Below are 15,442 nucleotides of genomic sequence, written 5' to 3'. Positions count from 1 at the left end.
AGATCTGATTTCTGAAACTGAATTATGAATCTGGATTCTGAACCTTAATCCTGATTTGAAACTTTTCTCAAACATAATTCTGTCTCACTTAAAAAAGGTTTAAAAAGCGAGGTTGCGTATATGAGGATTTGACACTCGAGCCAATCAAACCAAAACCCAACAACAACAACAAAAAGCGTGGCTCAGAAAAAATCTTCTAATCATTTCCCTTCCATGCATTTTTTCTGTGCGGATGCGCTGTTTTGCCGACACCCGGCTCTCTGAAGGGAAAGCTGCGGTTATGATTGACTTGCCCAAAGCCGCCATTTGCTGTATTGAAAAGCAATGAAAAAGGAGAAATCAAAAAAGAGCCAGAAAATATCGGCGGGACCGACACACCGCAAACCGGCCAAGGCACCAGAACGGTGCAACTGAGTTTGACCATCAACATATTTCAAAGTGCTCAAGTTTGAGAGCCACATTTTTCGACGCTCACTAGTGGTCAAAGGGTTAGCTCTCTGAACTCTCATGATGGATGTCGTGGGGTCGATTCTCGGCTGATTGATGAACTTTTTGACAAATTTTCGATCGCCTCTGTAATTAATTTAGCGATTGCTGGTTACTGCTGCTGAGCAAATGGCTACCTTTTTTGGAGCCAACGTAAGCAAAATATGTTCTATGGAATAGAAAATTTTTAAACAATTTTGTTTTTTTTGGTTTTGAGATAGGTCCTACAGGAAAAAAGATCCAATTTTTTGATACTAAATTCATCAAAATCGTGAAACCTAGAATAGGAGTTAATGTGTTAAGAACGTTTTTATGGAACATACAAATTCCCGGACATCATCGTAACTCGTCGAGCTGAGTCGATTGGTACCTATAAAGTGGGGTCTTGGACCCTTAATTAATGATATCCCAAACTGACCGTTCCCTATGCCTTTCTGTAAGAAAGCCAAAAAGGTGCCCAGTACGTTTTTTGGAGGATAAACGAACTTATATTCAACGAGTTCATTTATAATCCAAATAATTCAAACTGTTAAAGTTTGAGAGCCTCATATCTCGACGCTCACTAGTGGTCAAGGGGTTAGCCTCCTAAACTCTCATGCTAGATGGCGTGGGATCGATTCTCTGCTGTTTTATGAAATTTTTGTCAAATTTTTGATCGCCTTTGTAATTAATTTAGCGATTGCTGGCTACTGCTGCTGAGCAAATGGCTACCTTTTTTGGAGCCAACGTAAGCATGATATGTTCTATGGAATAGAAAAATTTTTAAACAATTTTGTTTTTTTTTGGTTTTGAGATAGGTCCTACAGGAAAAAAAATGCAATTTTTTGATACTGAATTCATCAAAATCGTGAAACCTAGAATAGGAGTTAATGTGTTAAGAACGTTTTTATGGAACATACAAATTCCCGGACATCATCGTAACTCGTCGAGCTGAGTCGATTGGTACCTATAAAGTGGGGTCTTGGACCCTTAATTAATGATATCCCCAACTGACCGTTCCCTATGCCTTTCTGTAAGAAAGCCAAAAAAATGGAATTTGAATTAGTAGAGTCGTCAAAAGTATGATGATTTCTACGGCAACTTTCCATGGGTACAAATCTCTGATGTTCGTCTTTCTTCAACTCAGGTGAAGAGTAAGAAAAGTAAAGGAAAGTGATCCAATCTATTGTGATAGTAGGGCAACTGGAAACATTCTCAAATCTGTAAGTTTGTTTAACATGTCAGACAATTTTATTTGAAGTAGAAATTCAAGTTGAAGTTGAGTAAAATTAAAAGCAAATAAAAAACCTTTCATTTGCCGAAAGGGATGAGGCGTCAGCCAAAAACCTATCCAACTGTCAGTTTCAGAAGCTCGGGTTCAGCTTAAACAGACAGCACAATCAGCACATGAGCTCTGGGCAGAAGAATTTGTAATTCAAAATAGCCCGATGGCCATCCTCTCCGGTTGTGTTAAATTCAACATTTAAAAAATTGTCTCCCACTCTTTCTTTTCCACACACGCAAAAACCGCACGGTCAGTCAGGTCACCAAAGGGTGACACATGATGAGTCGGTTTTTTTATGCTTCAGTTTCAATAATAATTAAAATCACGAGAGAGTGTGAGTTCATTTAAAAATACGGAAAAATAAGCTGAATCCAAGCTGTCCCTTTGCGGTTGGAGTGTCAGCTGCATTTCGACGTTGAAGCTTCCATTTCGAGATTTTTTTTCGTCCACTTGGGACGAACAACTTCATCGAGATATGAAAGGTATGAGTTTCATTTTCAATGTTCGTAAAGTTTGATAAAGGAATGAAATATTTTTCCTATTTCACTTTTTATATTCGAAGGTACGTCATTCGATAAGTGTTCACAAACAGTGAAAAACAACAAATACGGCCTCGCAATAAACTAACAGTAATTATCAAATAACAAGATTTTCTTCTCAATTAAATGCACCGGCTGCGTATGGAGAGCGCCAAGACTTCCCGTAATAGGCATAATTACATCGCCGACATGATGCGATCTTGTGTAGGATTCATCCAGAAGGACTACGATTCCTAATCACCTGTATGGGAAGCTCTGCCTCTATTTAGGAGAGAAGGTATCAGGAACACCAGGAACAACGAGGAGATCCGAAAGCGATTATGCTCGGTATTCATTAGCGTTATCATTATCCTTAATATTGCACCACCATCAGAGCTCTTCCTCTGAGCTAATCCGGGAGAGAACATCCTGCCAATCCAATTACCTACCAGAGCTCATCTCGTCCTGTACCAAATACTTACATGTACTTGGTACCAACATTCGAATGTATGGATCGACATATGTCGACACATTTCATGTTTATGGCAGAGAAAACCGCTAAACTGTACGGTACACAGTTTTTCCAGAAAGTTGACAAGACATCATGTATTAAAAAAGTAAGTGTCATTTTACCATAAACTGGAAGCACAGTATGAAACAGGCATCTGCAAGAATTTTTTCACGAATCAGCATTTGTTAGTGTTCACTTATCACTTTTTTATGATACAGAGTTAATTCAGTCAAAATGCTCATATTTTCAATTCTGTCGACAACTTTAACTTCTGTCTGACATCATAAAAAAAATCATCAAAATTTTCAAAATAGTAAAAAATGTCGAAATTGTCAAAAATGTTAAAATTGTCAAAATAATCAAAATTGTCAAATTGATAAAATCGTCAAAATTGCCAAAACTGTAAAATTTGTCTAAATTGAAAAAATAGAAAAAAAGAAAATATTGAAACAATTGTCAAAATTGTCAAAACTGTCAAAATTGTCAAATTTGTCAAATTTGTCAAATTTGTCAAATTTGTCAAATTTGTCAAAATTGTCAAAATTGTCAAAACTGTCAAAATTGTCAAAATTATCAAATTTCTCACATTTGTTAAAATTGTCGAAATTGTCAAAATTGTCAAAATTGTCAAAATTGTCAAAATTGACAAAATTGTCAAAATTGTCAAAACTGTCAAAATTGTCAAAATTGTCAAAATTGTCAAAATTGTCAAAATTGTCAAAATTGTCAAAATTGTCAAAATTGTCAAAATTGTCAAAATTGTCAAAATTGTCAAAATTGTCAAAATTGTCAAAATTGTCAAAATTGTCAAAATTGTCAAAATTGTCAAAATTGTCAAAATTGTCAAAATTATCAAAATTATCAAAATTGTCAAAATTGTCAAGATTGTCAAAATTGTCAAAATTGTCAAAATTTTAAAAATTGTCAAAATTATCAAAATTGTCAAAATTGTCAAATTCGTAAAAATTGTCAAAGTCGTCGAAATGGTCAAAATTGTCGAAATTGTCAAAATTGTCAAAATTGTCAACATTGTCAAAATTATCAAATTTGTCAAAATTGTCAAAATTGACAAAATTGTCAAAATTGTCAAAATTGTCAAAATTGTCAAAATTGTCAAAATTGTCAAAATTGTCAAAATTGTCAAAATTGTCAAAATTGTCAAAATTGTCAAAATTGTCAAAATTGTCAAAATTGTCAAAATTGTCAAAATTGTCAAAATTGTCAAAATTGTCAAAATTGTCAAAATTGTCAAAATTGTCAAAATTGTCAAAATTGTCAAAATTGTCAAAATTGTCAAAATTGTCAAAATTGTCAAAATTGTCAAAATTGTCAAAATTGTCAAAATTGTCAAAATTGTCAAAATTGTCAAAATTGTCAAAATTGTCAAAATTGTCAAAATTGTCAAAATTGTCAAAATTGTCAAAATTGTCAAAATTGTCAAAATTGTCAAAATTGTCAAAATTGTCAAAATTGTCAAAATTGTCAAAATTGTCAAAATTGTCAAAATTGTCAAAATTGTCAAAATTGTCAATATTGTCAAAATTGTCAAAATTGTAAAAATTGTCAAAATTGTCGAAATTGTCAAAATTGTCAAAATCGTCAAAATTGTCAAAATTGTCAAAACTGTCAAAATTGACAAAATTGTCAAAATTGTGAAAATTGTCAAAATTGTCACAATTGTCAAAATTGTCAAAATTGTCAAAATTGTCAAAATTGTCAAAATTGTCAAAATTGTCAAAATTGTCATAATTGTCAAAATCGTCAAAATTGTCAAAATTATCCAGTTTGTCAAAATTTTCTTAATTGTCAAAATTGTCAAAACTTTCTAAATTGTCAAAATTTTCAAATTTGTCAAATTTGTCAAAATTGTTAAAATTGTTAAAATTGTCAAAATTGTCAAAATTGTCAATATTGTCAAAATTGTCAATATTGTCAAAATTGTCAATATTGTCAAAATTGTCAAAATTGTCAAAATTGTCAAAATTGTCAAAATTGTCAAAATTGTCAAAATTGTCAAAATTGTCAAAATTGTCAAAATTGTCAAAATTGTCAAAATTGTCAAAATTGTCAAAATTGTCAAAATTGTCAAAATTGTCAAAATTGTCAAAATTGTCAAAATTGTCAAAATTGTCAAAATTGTCAAAATTGTCAAAATTGTCAAAATTGTCAAAATTGTCAAAATTGTCAATATTGTCAAAATTGTCAAAATTGTCAAAATTGTTACAATTGTCAAAATTGTCAAAATTATCAAAATTGTAAAAATTGTCAAAATTGTCGAAATTGTCAAAATTATCAAAATTGTCAAAATTGTCAAAATTGTCAAAATTGTCAAAATTGACAAAATTGACAAAATTGACCAAATTGACAAAATTGACAAAATTGACAAAATTGACAAAATGGACAAAACTGACAAAATGGTCAAAAGTGACAACACTGACAAAATGGACAAAATGGACCAAATAGAGAAAAATTGACAAAATTGACAAAATAGACAAAATTGACAAAATTGACAAAATTGACAATAATGACAAAATTGACAATAATGACAAAATTGAAAAAATTGACAAAATTGACAAAGTTGACAAAATTGAAAAAATTGACAAAATGGACAATATTGACAAAAGTGACAAAATTGACAAAATTCACAAAATTGACAAAATTGACCAAATTTGACAAAATTTGACAAAATTGACAAAATTGACAAAATTGACAAAATTGACAAAATTGACAAAATTGACAAAATTGACAAAATTGGCCAAATTGACAAAAATGACAAAATTGACTAAATTGACAAAATTGACAAAATTAACAAAGTTGACAAAATTGACAAAATTGACAAAATTGACAAAAATGACAAAATTGACAACATTGACAAAATTGACAAAATTGACAAAATCGACAAAATTGACAAAATTGACAAAATTGACAAAATCGACAAAATTGTCAAAATTGTCGAAATTGTCGAAATTGTCAAAATTGTCAAAATTGTCATAATTGTCAAAATTGTCAAACTTGTCAAAATTGACAAAATTGTCAAAATTGTCGAAATTGTCACAATTGTCAAAATTGTCCAAATTGTCAAAATTGTCAAAATTGTCAAAATTGTCAAAATTGTCAAAATTGTCAAAATTGTCAAAATTGTCAAAATTGTCAAAATTGTCAAAATTGTCAAAATTGTCGAAATTGTCAAAATTGTCAAAATTGTCAAAATTGCCAAAATTGTCAAAACTGTCAAAATTGTCAAAACTGTCAAAATTGTCAAAATTGTCAAAATTGTCAAAATTGTCAAAATTGTCAAAATTGTCAAAATTGTCAAAATTGTCAAAATTGTCAAAATTGTCAAAATTGTCAAAATTGTTAAAATTGTCAAAATTGTCAAAATTGTCAAAATTGTCAAAATTGTCAAAATTGTCAAAATTGTCAAAATTGTCAAAATTGTCAAAATTGTCAAAATTGTCAAAATTGACAAAATTGTCAAAATTGTCAAAATCGTCAAAATTGTCAAAATTGTCAAAATTGTCAAAATTGTCAACATTGTCAAAATTGTCAACATTGTCAAAATTGTCAACATTGTCAAAATTGTCAAAATTGCCAAAATGATTATTTTGAACATTTTGGCAATTTTGACAATAGACAGAATCGTACAAAATTGTCAAAATTGTCAAATTGTTAAAATTATTTAAATTGTCAAAATTGTCGAAGTTGCCTTACTTGACAAAATTGACGAAATCGACGAAATTTACAAAATAGACAAAATTGACAAAATTGATAAAATTGACCAAATTGAAAAAATTGACAAAATTGACAAAACAGACAAAATCAACAAAATTGACATAATTGAAAAAATTGAAAAAAATTTAAAAAAAAATTGAAATTGAATTGAATTGAATTGAAAAATTGAAAAATTGAAAAATTAAAAAAATTCAAAAAATTGACACAATTGTCACAATTGACAAAATTGACAAAATTGAAAAAATTCAAAAAATTGACAAAATTGACAAAATAGACAAAATTTAAAAAATTCAAAAAATTGACAAAATTGACAAAATTGACAAAATTGACAAAATTGGCAAAATTGACAAAATTGAAAAAAATTGACAAAATTGAGAAAATTTACAAAAATTTACAAAATTGACAATATTGAGAAAACGACAAAATTGACAAAATGGATAAATTAAAAAAAAATTAATTTCACAAAATTAACTTTTTTTGATTACTTTCAGGGCTTGGAAAAAAAATCGATGTTTTTCACAGAGCCTATCTTTTAATCTTAAGTTTGCTCAAAGTGCTAATACAGAATACCCAACAAAATGAATAAAAGTTCCTGTTCATTAAATTCTCATGATATCAACGATAAAAACATACAATTAAAAAAATGAAAAAGAATAACAATCAAAGCATTTGTTCGCAAATTAACCATCCACGTATAAATTGCCAAAAGGGTGCCGCGCTACACGAGCGCGAAAATGTGAATGACCTGTAGTGACACTGGTTCATTGAACACAAAATTGTAGGACAGAAATAATAGCATCCGTCGGGCTACTGAAAATTACCCAAAACAAAAAAAACACACAAAATGGATAACCCTCGCACAATTATACTCACAAACGCACACACACATTGACGCAAACAGATTCAAAAGAGGGATGTGTAAGAAAAAACAGAAAAAATGCATTTTTATGGATTCGTCACGATGCCCCGTCCAATTGGCACCGGGAACGACAACGCTTTTTGCTATGATAATTACTGTTTAAGCTCAACCAATCGTTCGAAAAATACAAGTGGGAAAATAAAAATTAACCGGAACGTTGAACAAAAAAATAAAAATATATATGGGACATTTTTTTTGAAAATAATTTTTCTGGCGAGCTCTGTTTTGGCTTCGAATAATGTTTTGTTTATTTGGAATATGGGATGGTTATTTTTCCAGAGTTCAAAATTAACTAATTGAGTATATGTATGAACATTTTTTGTTGTTGCGAAACTTACCGCTTCCCAGTCGATGCTCTTGAAGAACGGATGATTGACGATGTCCATGAAGGCGTTCTGGTGGCTGCACCCGAGACGGTCCGCCGGATTTTTGTTCAGGAAACCCTTGAGAACGGATGCGGCCTTGACGCTGAGCGACCGCGGAATACGTATCGTCTTCTCCAGGATCACCTGGAACAGGTAGTCCTCGGTGTTCTGTTGGGACGAAGGGACAAGAGAAAATTTAGAACATTTCTCGAAAAAAAAATAAATAAAAAAAATGTTATACTTCAAACATAATAATGTTCAGGATTAAGTTTCGGACCTTTGTGCTCATCCTGGTACTGGTTCAGAAAACTGATTCCGAATCTGATTCCAAAGCAGACCCCAAACTTACTCCTGAACCTTATCAGAAACTAAAATAAATAACCTGATCCTGATACTGATTCCGATGCCAGATTTTTTTTCTGATCATGAATCAGGGATCCTGACCTTCGACTCTGATCCCAATCCTGGACCTTGAAACTGCATTTAGCTTCTGGGTCATGATCCTGACTATTATATCAGATTCTGAACCTAGATGCTTATCCTGGATCCTGATCACAATTCCAAATCTTGATCCAGGATTATGAACAATGATCTCGAGTCTTAGCCGATTCCGAACCCAGATTCTAAACTTGACTCAAAATTTTGAACTTAAGTCCTGATTGTTAATCCTTATCCTGAACCCCGATCTCAGATTTTGTATCCCAATCTCAGCTTCTGATCCTAAACATGGATCCTTTGTCCTGGTTCCGATCTGGATTGTTATCCTCGATATTGCATATTTGAAACTCTGCCAGCCAGAATTTGGAATTCCGGATTTCCTGATTCCAGGATCTGAATACTTGATCCTCATCCTGTATACAGTTGGTATTGATCCCGAATTCCGACCATGATCATGATCTCGATTCTTATCCCGGATTTTGAGCCTGGCTGCTTATCGTAGTTCCTACTCTTATCTTGTATTCTGATCAAGGATCCTGATCTTAAACACTAATAAAGGATCCTGCTCTCTGATTTTTATTCCAGGTTCAGGATACTGATTTTGAATCCTGACCTCGATTTCTGGATTCTGATTCCGACTTCTTCCTCTAATACTGGACTCTGACCTAGCATTCTTGCTTATGATCTGGGATTTTGATCCTGAACCTGGATACTGATCCTGAACTTTGCTAAACTTTGACCCTGATCTTGGATTTTTATCCTGATACTGAACGCTGCTTCAGCATTTATATCACACAAGGGAACAGCATATTTGCAATTTTGCCGATCAGTTCTTCTTTTAGTGGAATGACGCAAAATTTGAAATTAACCAATTTTGAGTATAATCGATCATTAATAACTGATGAACCTACAAACCCACATGACAAACAAAAACTGATTTTGAATCTGTTTATTATCTTCCATCCAATCAAGGATTCAGATTTCGTCTAGATTCAGAGATACATAACTTTAAAAATATTAAATTCTACAATTTTTTAGAAATTTTAAAGATAACATTACTGATTACAACTATTTTCGATACTGCTGAAAAATGTCTTTGACTATTTGATATTAAAGATTTTAACTCATTCAAGAACTTTGTTGAAGACTGCAAAACGATTGGACTTGGTTTAAGAAATTGGTTTAATAAAACCTAAGATTCAATTTGGGTTAAAATTTCCTAAAAATGCCGACAAAATTACATTTTAATTAATTAAAACTTTTTTTTTTCGAAATGATTCGCGATCTTCGGAAAAATTGATCATTGTATTAAAAATTTTAGTTTCCAAATCTTTGTATTGTTCTACAGTTTTGCCTAAAAGTACACAAATTGATTAAATGAACTTTCACTTATTTTTCAAAGTTATCTCGAAAACAAGAGCTGTTTGAACCTTGATTTTGAAACCTGATCCTGCACCTGGATTCTGATCCCGAGCTTTGATCCTGGTTTTCGATCCTGTTTCTGATCAAAGATATTGGATCCCCATTTTTATAACGGAGTTTGATCCAGGATCCAGATTTCTAGTTTTGATCCTGATTCTGGGCTCTGCTCACGAATTCTAATCCTGATCCCGGACTCTTAATTCTGAATCATGAACCCTGATTCCAGACACTTATAGTTTATACTCATCCCGGATACTAATTCCTTCAAAAAACTGATCCTTGACCATAATTCCAAATACTAATTCTCATCTCGTGTACTCATCCAGATCACATATTCTGAATACTTGATCCTGGATCTTCTAGACTTTGAATAGTTGATCCAAAACCCCGGGTCTTGATCCTGAAATTCGTATCTTAAAATCGTATCCCGTTTTAGACCATGAATTCGGATTCTTATCCTGATCCTGGATCCTGATTCTAGCTTTTGATCTTGCACCCTTTTTTGGTCCTGTGCCTATATTGGATACTGATCCTAGATCCTTATCCAGATCATAGACCTTGATTTAAGGTGGCCAGCAAACCGGAAAAATGATTGAGTGTTATTGCATCACCAGGAAACTTGGAAAAAACCAGAAATTTCAGCACTTCACAGAGAAAATTTTCGATATTTGGAAATTTTCCCGAAAAAAGATACATAAATGAATTTAAAACATAAATTTCTAAATATTTATCAGTTTATTTTTAAAGTTTCTGGAGTATTTTGAAATAATCTGTGAAAAAAATTCATTCCTAAACCTTCCTAGTGTGACAATAACAAAATATTATCACTACGTGTGTTTTGATGATTAGTATTTTTTCCTGTTTTTTCACAATTTGATATATTTTTAACCACGAATTTTCAGCTTACATTACTATTGCCTAAATGTTGAAAGCACTACTCTTAATAATTTAAACAAAACTCATATTATTACCAGGTGCAAAGAATATAAGACCTTATTTGGACTTATTTTGGGCGCTGATTCCGAATATTTATTTAGTGTTTTTTCCATCAGTTTTTGTTTTCGAGATAACTTTAAAAAGGAAGGTTTAAGTTCATTGAACAAATTTGGGAACATTCTGAAACAGCTATACAGTACATTATCAATATTTTGAAAAAAAAAAAATCATGGTCTGTATGAATAACAGTCAAAGGTTAAAGTTCAATCATCAAGCTTCCCGAAGACCGCAAATTATTATGACTTCTGAGAAAAAAGTTTTTGAAGCAACGTCTAGTTCAGAAATCTTTCAATGCTACAAAATTTGCGTCAGAATAAACATGATCATTTTTTTTTAAATTGAACACTGTCCAACATTGCAAAATTTCCATCATTATCATTTTTCTGAGGAATTTATGAAGATCAACCTCAAACTATCGAGTTCTGAAATAATTTTTGGTTGTGAATTTAATTTAATAAAAATAACAGAATTCCCAAATTGTCAAAATTGACAAAATTGATAAAATTGATAAAATTGATAAAATTTAAAATTAAATTTAAAAAAATGACAAAATCGACAAAAATGACAAGAACTAAAAAAAAGAAAGATTCTTTTATGATATTTTGACACAATTTTGTCTTAGTATTGTTGCATTTTTGCTTCATATTTGTCTCATTTCATTTTTCACTTATTGTCTGATTTTTCTTTGATTTGAGGTCCATTTTTGTATTATTTTTTTAATTTTTCATCTCATTTTTGTCTCTTTTGTGACTTACTTTTGTGCCAATTTTTAACTCATTTTTAATTTATAATTGACACAATTTTGCATCAATTTTAACTCATTTGTAACCCATTTTTAAATCATAATGCCTTATTTTGGATTTAAATCCGACTCAATCTTGACTTATTACTAACATAGTATTAAATCAATTTTCAATCATTGAAGACTTATCTCTACGTCATTTTTAACGTCTCTTTGACTCGGTTTATAAACTTGTATTCCTTTTGAAATTTTTATCATTTTTGTCATTTTTGCTACATTTTTGAGTCATTTTTGAGTCATTTTTGTGTCATTTTTGTATCATTTTTGTGTCATGTTTATATCACGTTTGTAGCACTTTTGTGTCATTTTTGTCCGTTTTGTCCGTTTTGTCATATTTGTAATTTTTGTAATTTTTGTCATTTTTTTTCATTTTGTAAATTTTGTCTTTTTGATATTTTCGTCATTTTCGCCATTTATGTCATTTTTGTCATTTTTGTAATTTTTGTAATTTTTGTAATTTTTGTCATTTTTGTCATTTTTGTCATTTTTGTCATTTTTGTCTTTTTTGTCATTTTTGTCATTTTTGTCATTTTTGTCATTTTTGTCATTTTTGTCATTTTTGTCATTTTTGTCATTTTTGTCATTTTTGTCATTTTTGTCATTTTTGTCATTTTTGTCATTTTTGTCATTTTTGTCATTTTTGTCATTTTTGTCATTTTTGTCATTTTTGTCATTTTTGTCATTTTTGTCATTTTTGTCATTTTTGTCATTTTTGTCATTTTTGTCATTTTTGTCATTTTTGTCATTTTTGTCATTTTTGTCATTTTTGTCATTTTTGTCATTTTTGTCATTTTTGTCATTTTTGTCATTTTTGTCATTTTTGTCATTTTTGTCATTTTTGTCATTTTTGTCATTTTTGTCATTTTTGTCATTTTTGTCATTTTTGTCATTTTTATCATTTTCGTCATTTTTGTCATTTTTGTCATTTTTGTCATTTTTGTCATTTTTGTCATTTTTGTCATTTTTGTCATTTTTGTCATTTTTGTCATTTTTGTCATTTTTGTCATTTTTGTCATTTTTGTCATTTTTGTCATTTTTGTCATTTTTGTCATTTTTGTCATTTTTGTCATTTTTGTCATTTTTGTCATTTTTGTCATTTTTGTCATTTTTGTCATTTTTGTCATTTTTGTCATTTTTGTCATTTTTGTCATTTTTGTCATTTTTGTCATTTTTGTCATTTTTGTCATTTTTGTCATTTTTGTCATTTTTGTCATTTTTGTCATTTTTATCATTTTCGTCATTTTTGTCATTTTTGTCATTTTTGTCATTTTTGTCATTTTTGTCATTTTTGTCATTTTTGTCATTTTTGTCATTTTTGTCATTTTTGTCATTTTTGTCATTTTTGTCATTTTTGTCATTTTTGTCATTTTTGTCATTTTTGTCATTTTTGTCATTTTTGTCATTTTTGTCATTTTTGTCATTTTTGTCATTTTTGTCATTTTTGTCATTTTTGTCATTTTTGTCATTTTTGTCATTTTTGTCATTTTTGTCATTTTTGTCATTTTTGTCATTTTTGTCATTTTTGTCATTTTTGTCATTTTTGTCATTTTTGTCATTTTTGTCATTTTTGTCATTTTTGTCATTTTTGTCATTTTTGTCATTTTTGTCATTTTTGTCATTTTTGTCATTTTTGTCATTTTTGTCATTTTTGTCATTTTTGTCATTTTTGTCATTTTTGTCATTTTTGTCATTTTTGTCATTTTTGTCATTTTTGTCATTTTTGTCATTTTTGTCATTTTTGTCATTTTTGTCATTTTTGTCATTTTTGTCATTTTTGTCATTTTTGTCATTTTTGTCATTTTTGTCATTTTTGTCATTTTTGTCATTTTTGTCATTTTTGTCATTTTTGTCATTTTTGTCATTTTTGTCATTTTTGTCATTTTTGTCATTTTTGTCATTTTTGTCATTTTTGTCATTTTTGTCATTTTTGTCATTTTTGTCATTTTTGTCATTTTTGTCATTTTTGTCATTTTTGTCATTTTTGTCATTTTTGTCATTTTTGTCATTTTTGTCATTTTTGTCATTTTTGTCATTTTTGTCATTTTTGTCATTTTTGTCATTTTTGTCATTTTTGTCATTTTTGTCATTTTTGTCATTTTTGTCATTTTTGTCATTTTTGTCATTTTTGTCATTTTTGTCATTTTTGTCATTTTTGTCATTTTTGTCATTTTTGTCATTTTTGTCATTTTTGTCATTTTTGTCATTTTTGTCATTTTTGTCATTTTTGTCATTTTTGTCATTTTTGTCATTTTTGTCATTTTTGTCATTTTTGTCATTTTTGTCATTTTTGTCATTTTTGTCATTTTTGTCATTTTTGTCATTTTTGTCATTTTTGTCATTTTTGTCATTTTTGTCATTTTTGTCATTTTTGTCATTTTTGTCATTTTTGTCATTTTTGTCATTTTTGACACTTTTGTCATTCTTGTCGGTTTTTTCATTTTTCTAATTGACAAAATTGACAAATTCCAAAAATTTGACGAAATTGACCAAATTGACATTATTGACAAAACTGACAAAATTGAAAAAATAGAAAAACTGATATAAAAATACAAAAATGACAAAAATGACAAAAATGACAAAATTGACAAAATTGACAAAATTGACAAATTTGACAAAATTGACAAAATTGACAAAATTGACAAAATTGACAAAATTGACAAAATTGACAAAATTGACAAAAATGACAAAAAAAACAAAAATGAAAAAAATGAAAAAAATTTAAAAAAATGACAAAAATTACCAAATTGACTGACTTTACAAAATTGACACAATAAACAAAATTGACAAAATTGACAAAATAGACAAAACTGACTAAATTGCAAAAATTGGCAAAAATGACAAAATTTACCAAATTGACAAAACTTACAATATTTAGTAAATAGACAAAATTGCAAAAATTGAAAAAAAATTAAAAACTGACAAAATTGAAAAATTTATGAAATTGACAAAAAATACAAAAATGACAAAAATGACACATTGACAAAATGGTCAAAATAAACATAACTGACATAATTGACAAAATTGAAAAAACTTGCAAAATTGACCTAACTTACAAAATTGACAAAATTGACCAATTTGACAAAATTAATAAAATTGAAAAAAATGACACAAATGACACAATTGATAAAATTGACCAAGTTGAAAAGATTGACAAAATTGACAAATTGACAAAATTGAAAAAATTGAAAAAATTTACAAAATTTACAAATTTTACAAAATTTACAAAATTGACAAAATTGAAAAAATTGACAAAACTAAAAAATTGACAAAATTGACCTTTATGTCAAAATTGACAAAATGATCAAATAAACCAAATTGACAAAAATGACAAAATCGACAAAATTGACAAAATTAACAAAATTGGCCTAATAAACAATATTGACTAAATTGACGAAATTTAAAAAAAAAAATGACAAAATTGACGAAATTACTGAAATTAACAAAATTGACTAAATTGATAAAATTAAAAAAATTGACATAATTGACAAAACTGACCGAATTGAGAAAAATTTACAAAACATACAAAATTGATTATTTTGACGAAATTAACTGCATTGACCCAATTGACAAAATTAATAAAATTCACAATGTTTACAAAATTGACAAAATTGACGAAATTTACCAATTTGACAAAATTGATAATATTTACATAATTTGACAAAACTGACAAAATAGATAAAATTGACTAAATTGACAAAACTGACATAATTGACGAAATTTGACAACATTGACAAATTGACAAAATTGTCAAAAGTGTCAAAAATGACAAAATGGATAAAATTGATTAAACTGATATAATAGACAAAATTGACAAAATTGACAAAGTTGAAAATAATGACAAAATAGACCTAATTAACAAAATTGGTTAAACTGACCAAATTTACATAATTGACAAAAATAAAAAAAATTAAAAAACTGACTAAATTCACCAAATTCACCAAATTGACAATATGTCAAAATTGACGATATTGTTAAATCTATCAAAAATG

At 28.9% G+C, this 15,442-nt stretch overlaps 1 protein-coding gene across 4 annotated transcripts in view; it reads right to left on the bottom strand.

Annotated features, from left to right (window-relative positions):
* Window positions 1–15,442, bottom strand: part of LOC129749259 (atypical protein kinase C) — a 438,832-nt gene that overhangs the window by 66,662 nt on the left and 356,728 nt on the right. For all 4 annotated transcript variants that reach the window (XM_055744189.1, XM_055744187.1, XM_055744191.1 and 1 more), the window contains exon 11: window positions 7,769–7,963. In XM_055744189.1, the coding sequence (XP_055600164.1) occupies window positions 7,769–7,963 (195 nt within the window). The remainder of the gene's footprint in view (window positions 1–7,768; window positions 7,964–15,442) is intronic.

The sequence above is a fragment of the Uranotaenia lowii genome, chromosome 2, assembly GCF_029784155.1.
Source record: "Uranotaenia lowii strain MFRU-FL chromosome 2, ASM2978415v1, whole genome shotgun sequence".
Classification (NCBI taxonomy): domain Eukaryota; kingdom Metazoa; phylum Arthropoda; class Insecta; order Diptera; family Culicidae; genus Uranotaenia; species Uranotaenia lowii.
This window is presented reverse-complemented; position numbering and strand designations above follow the sequence as displayed.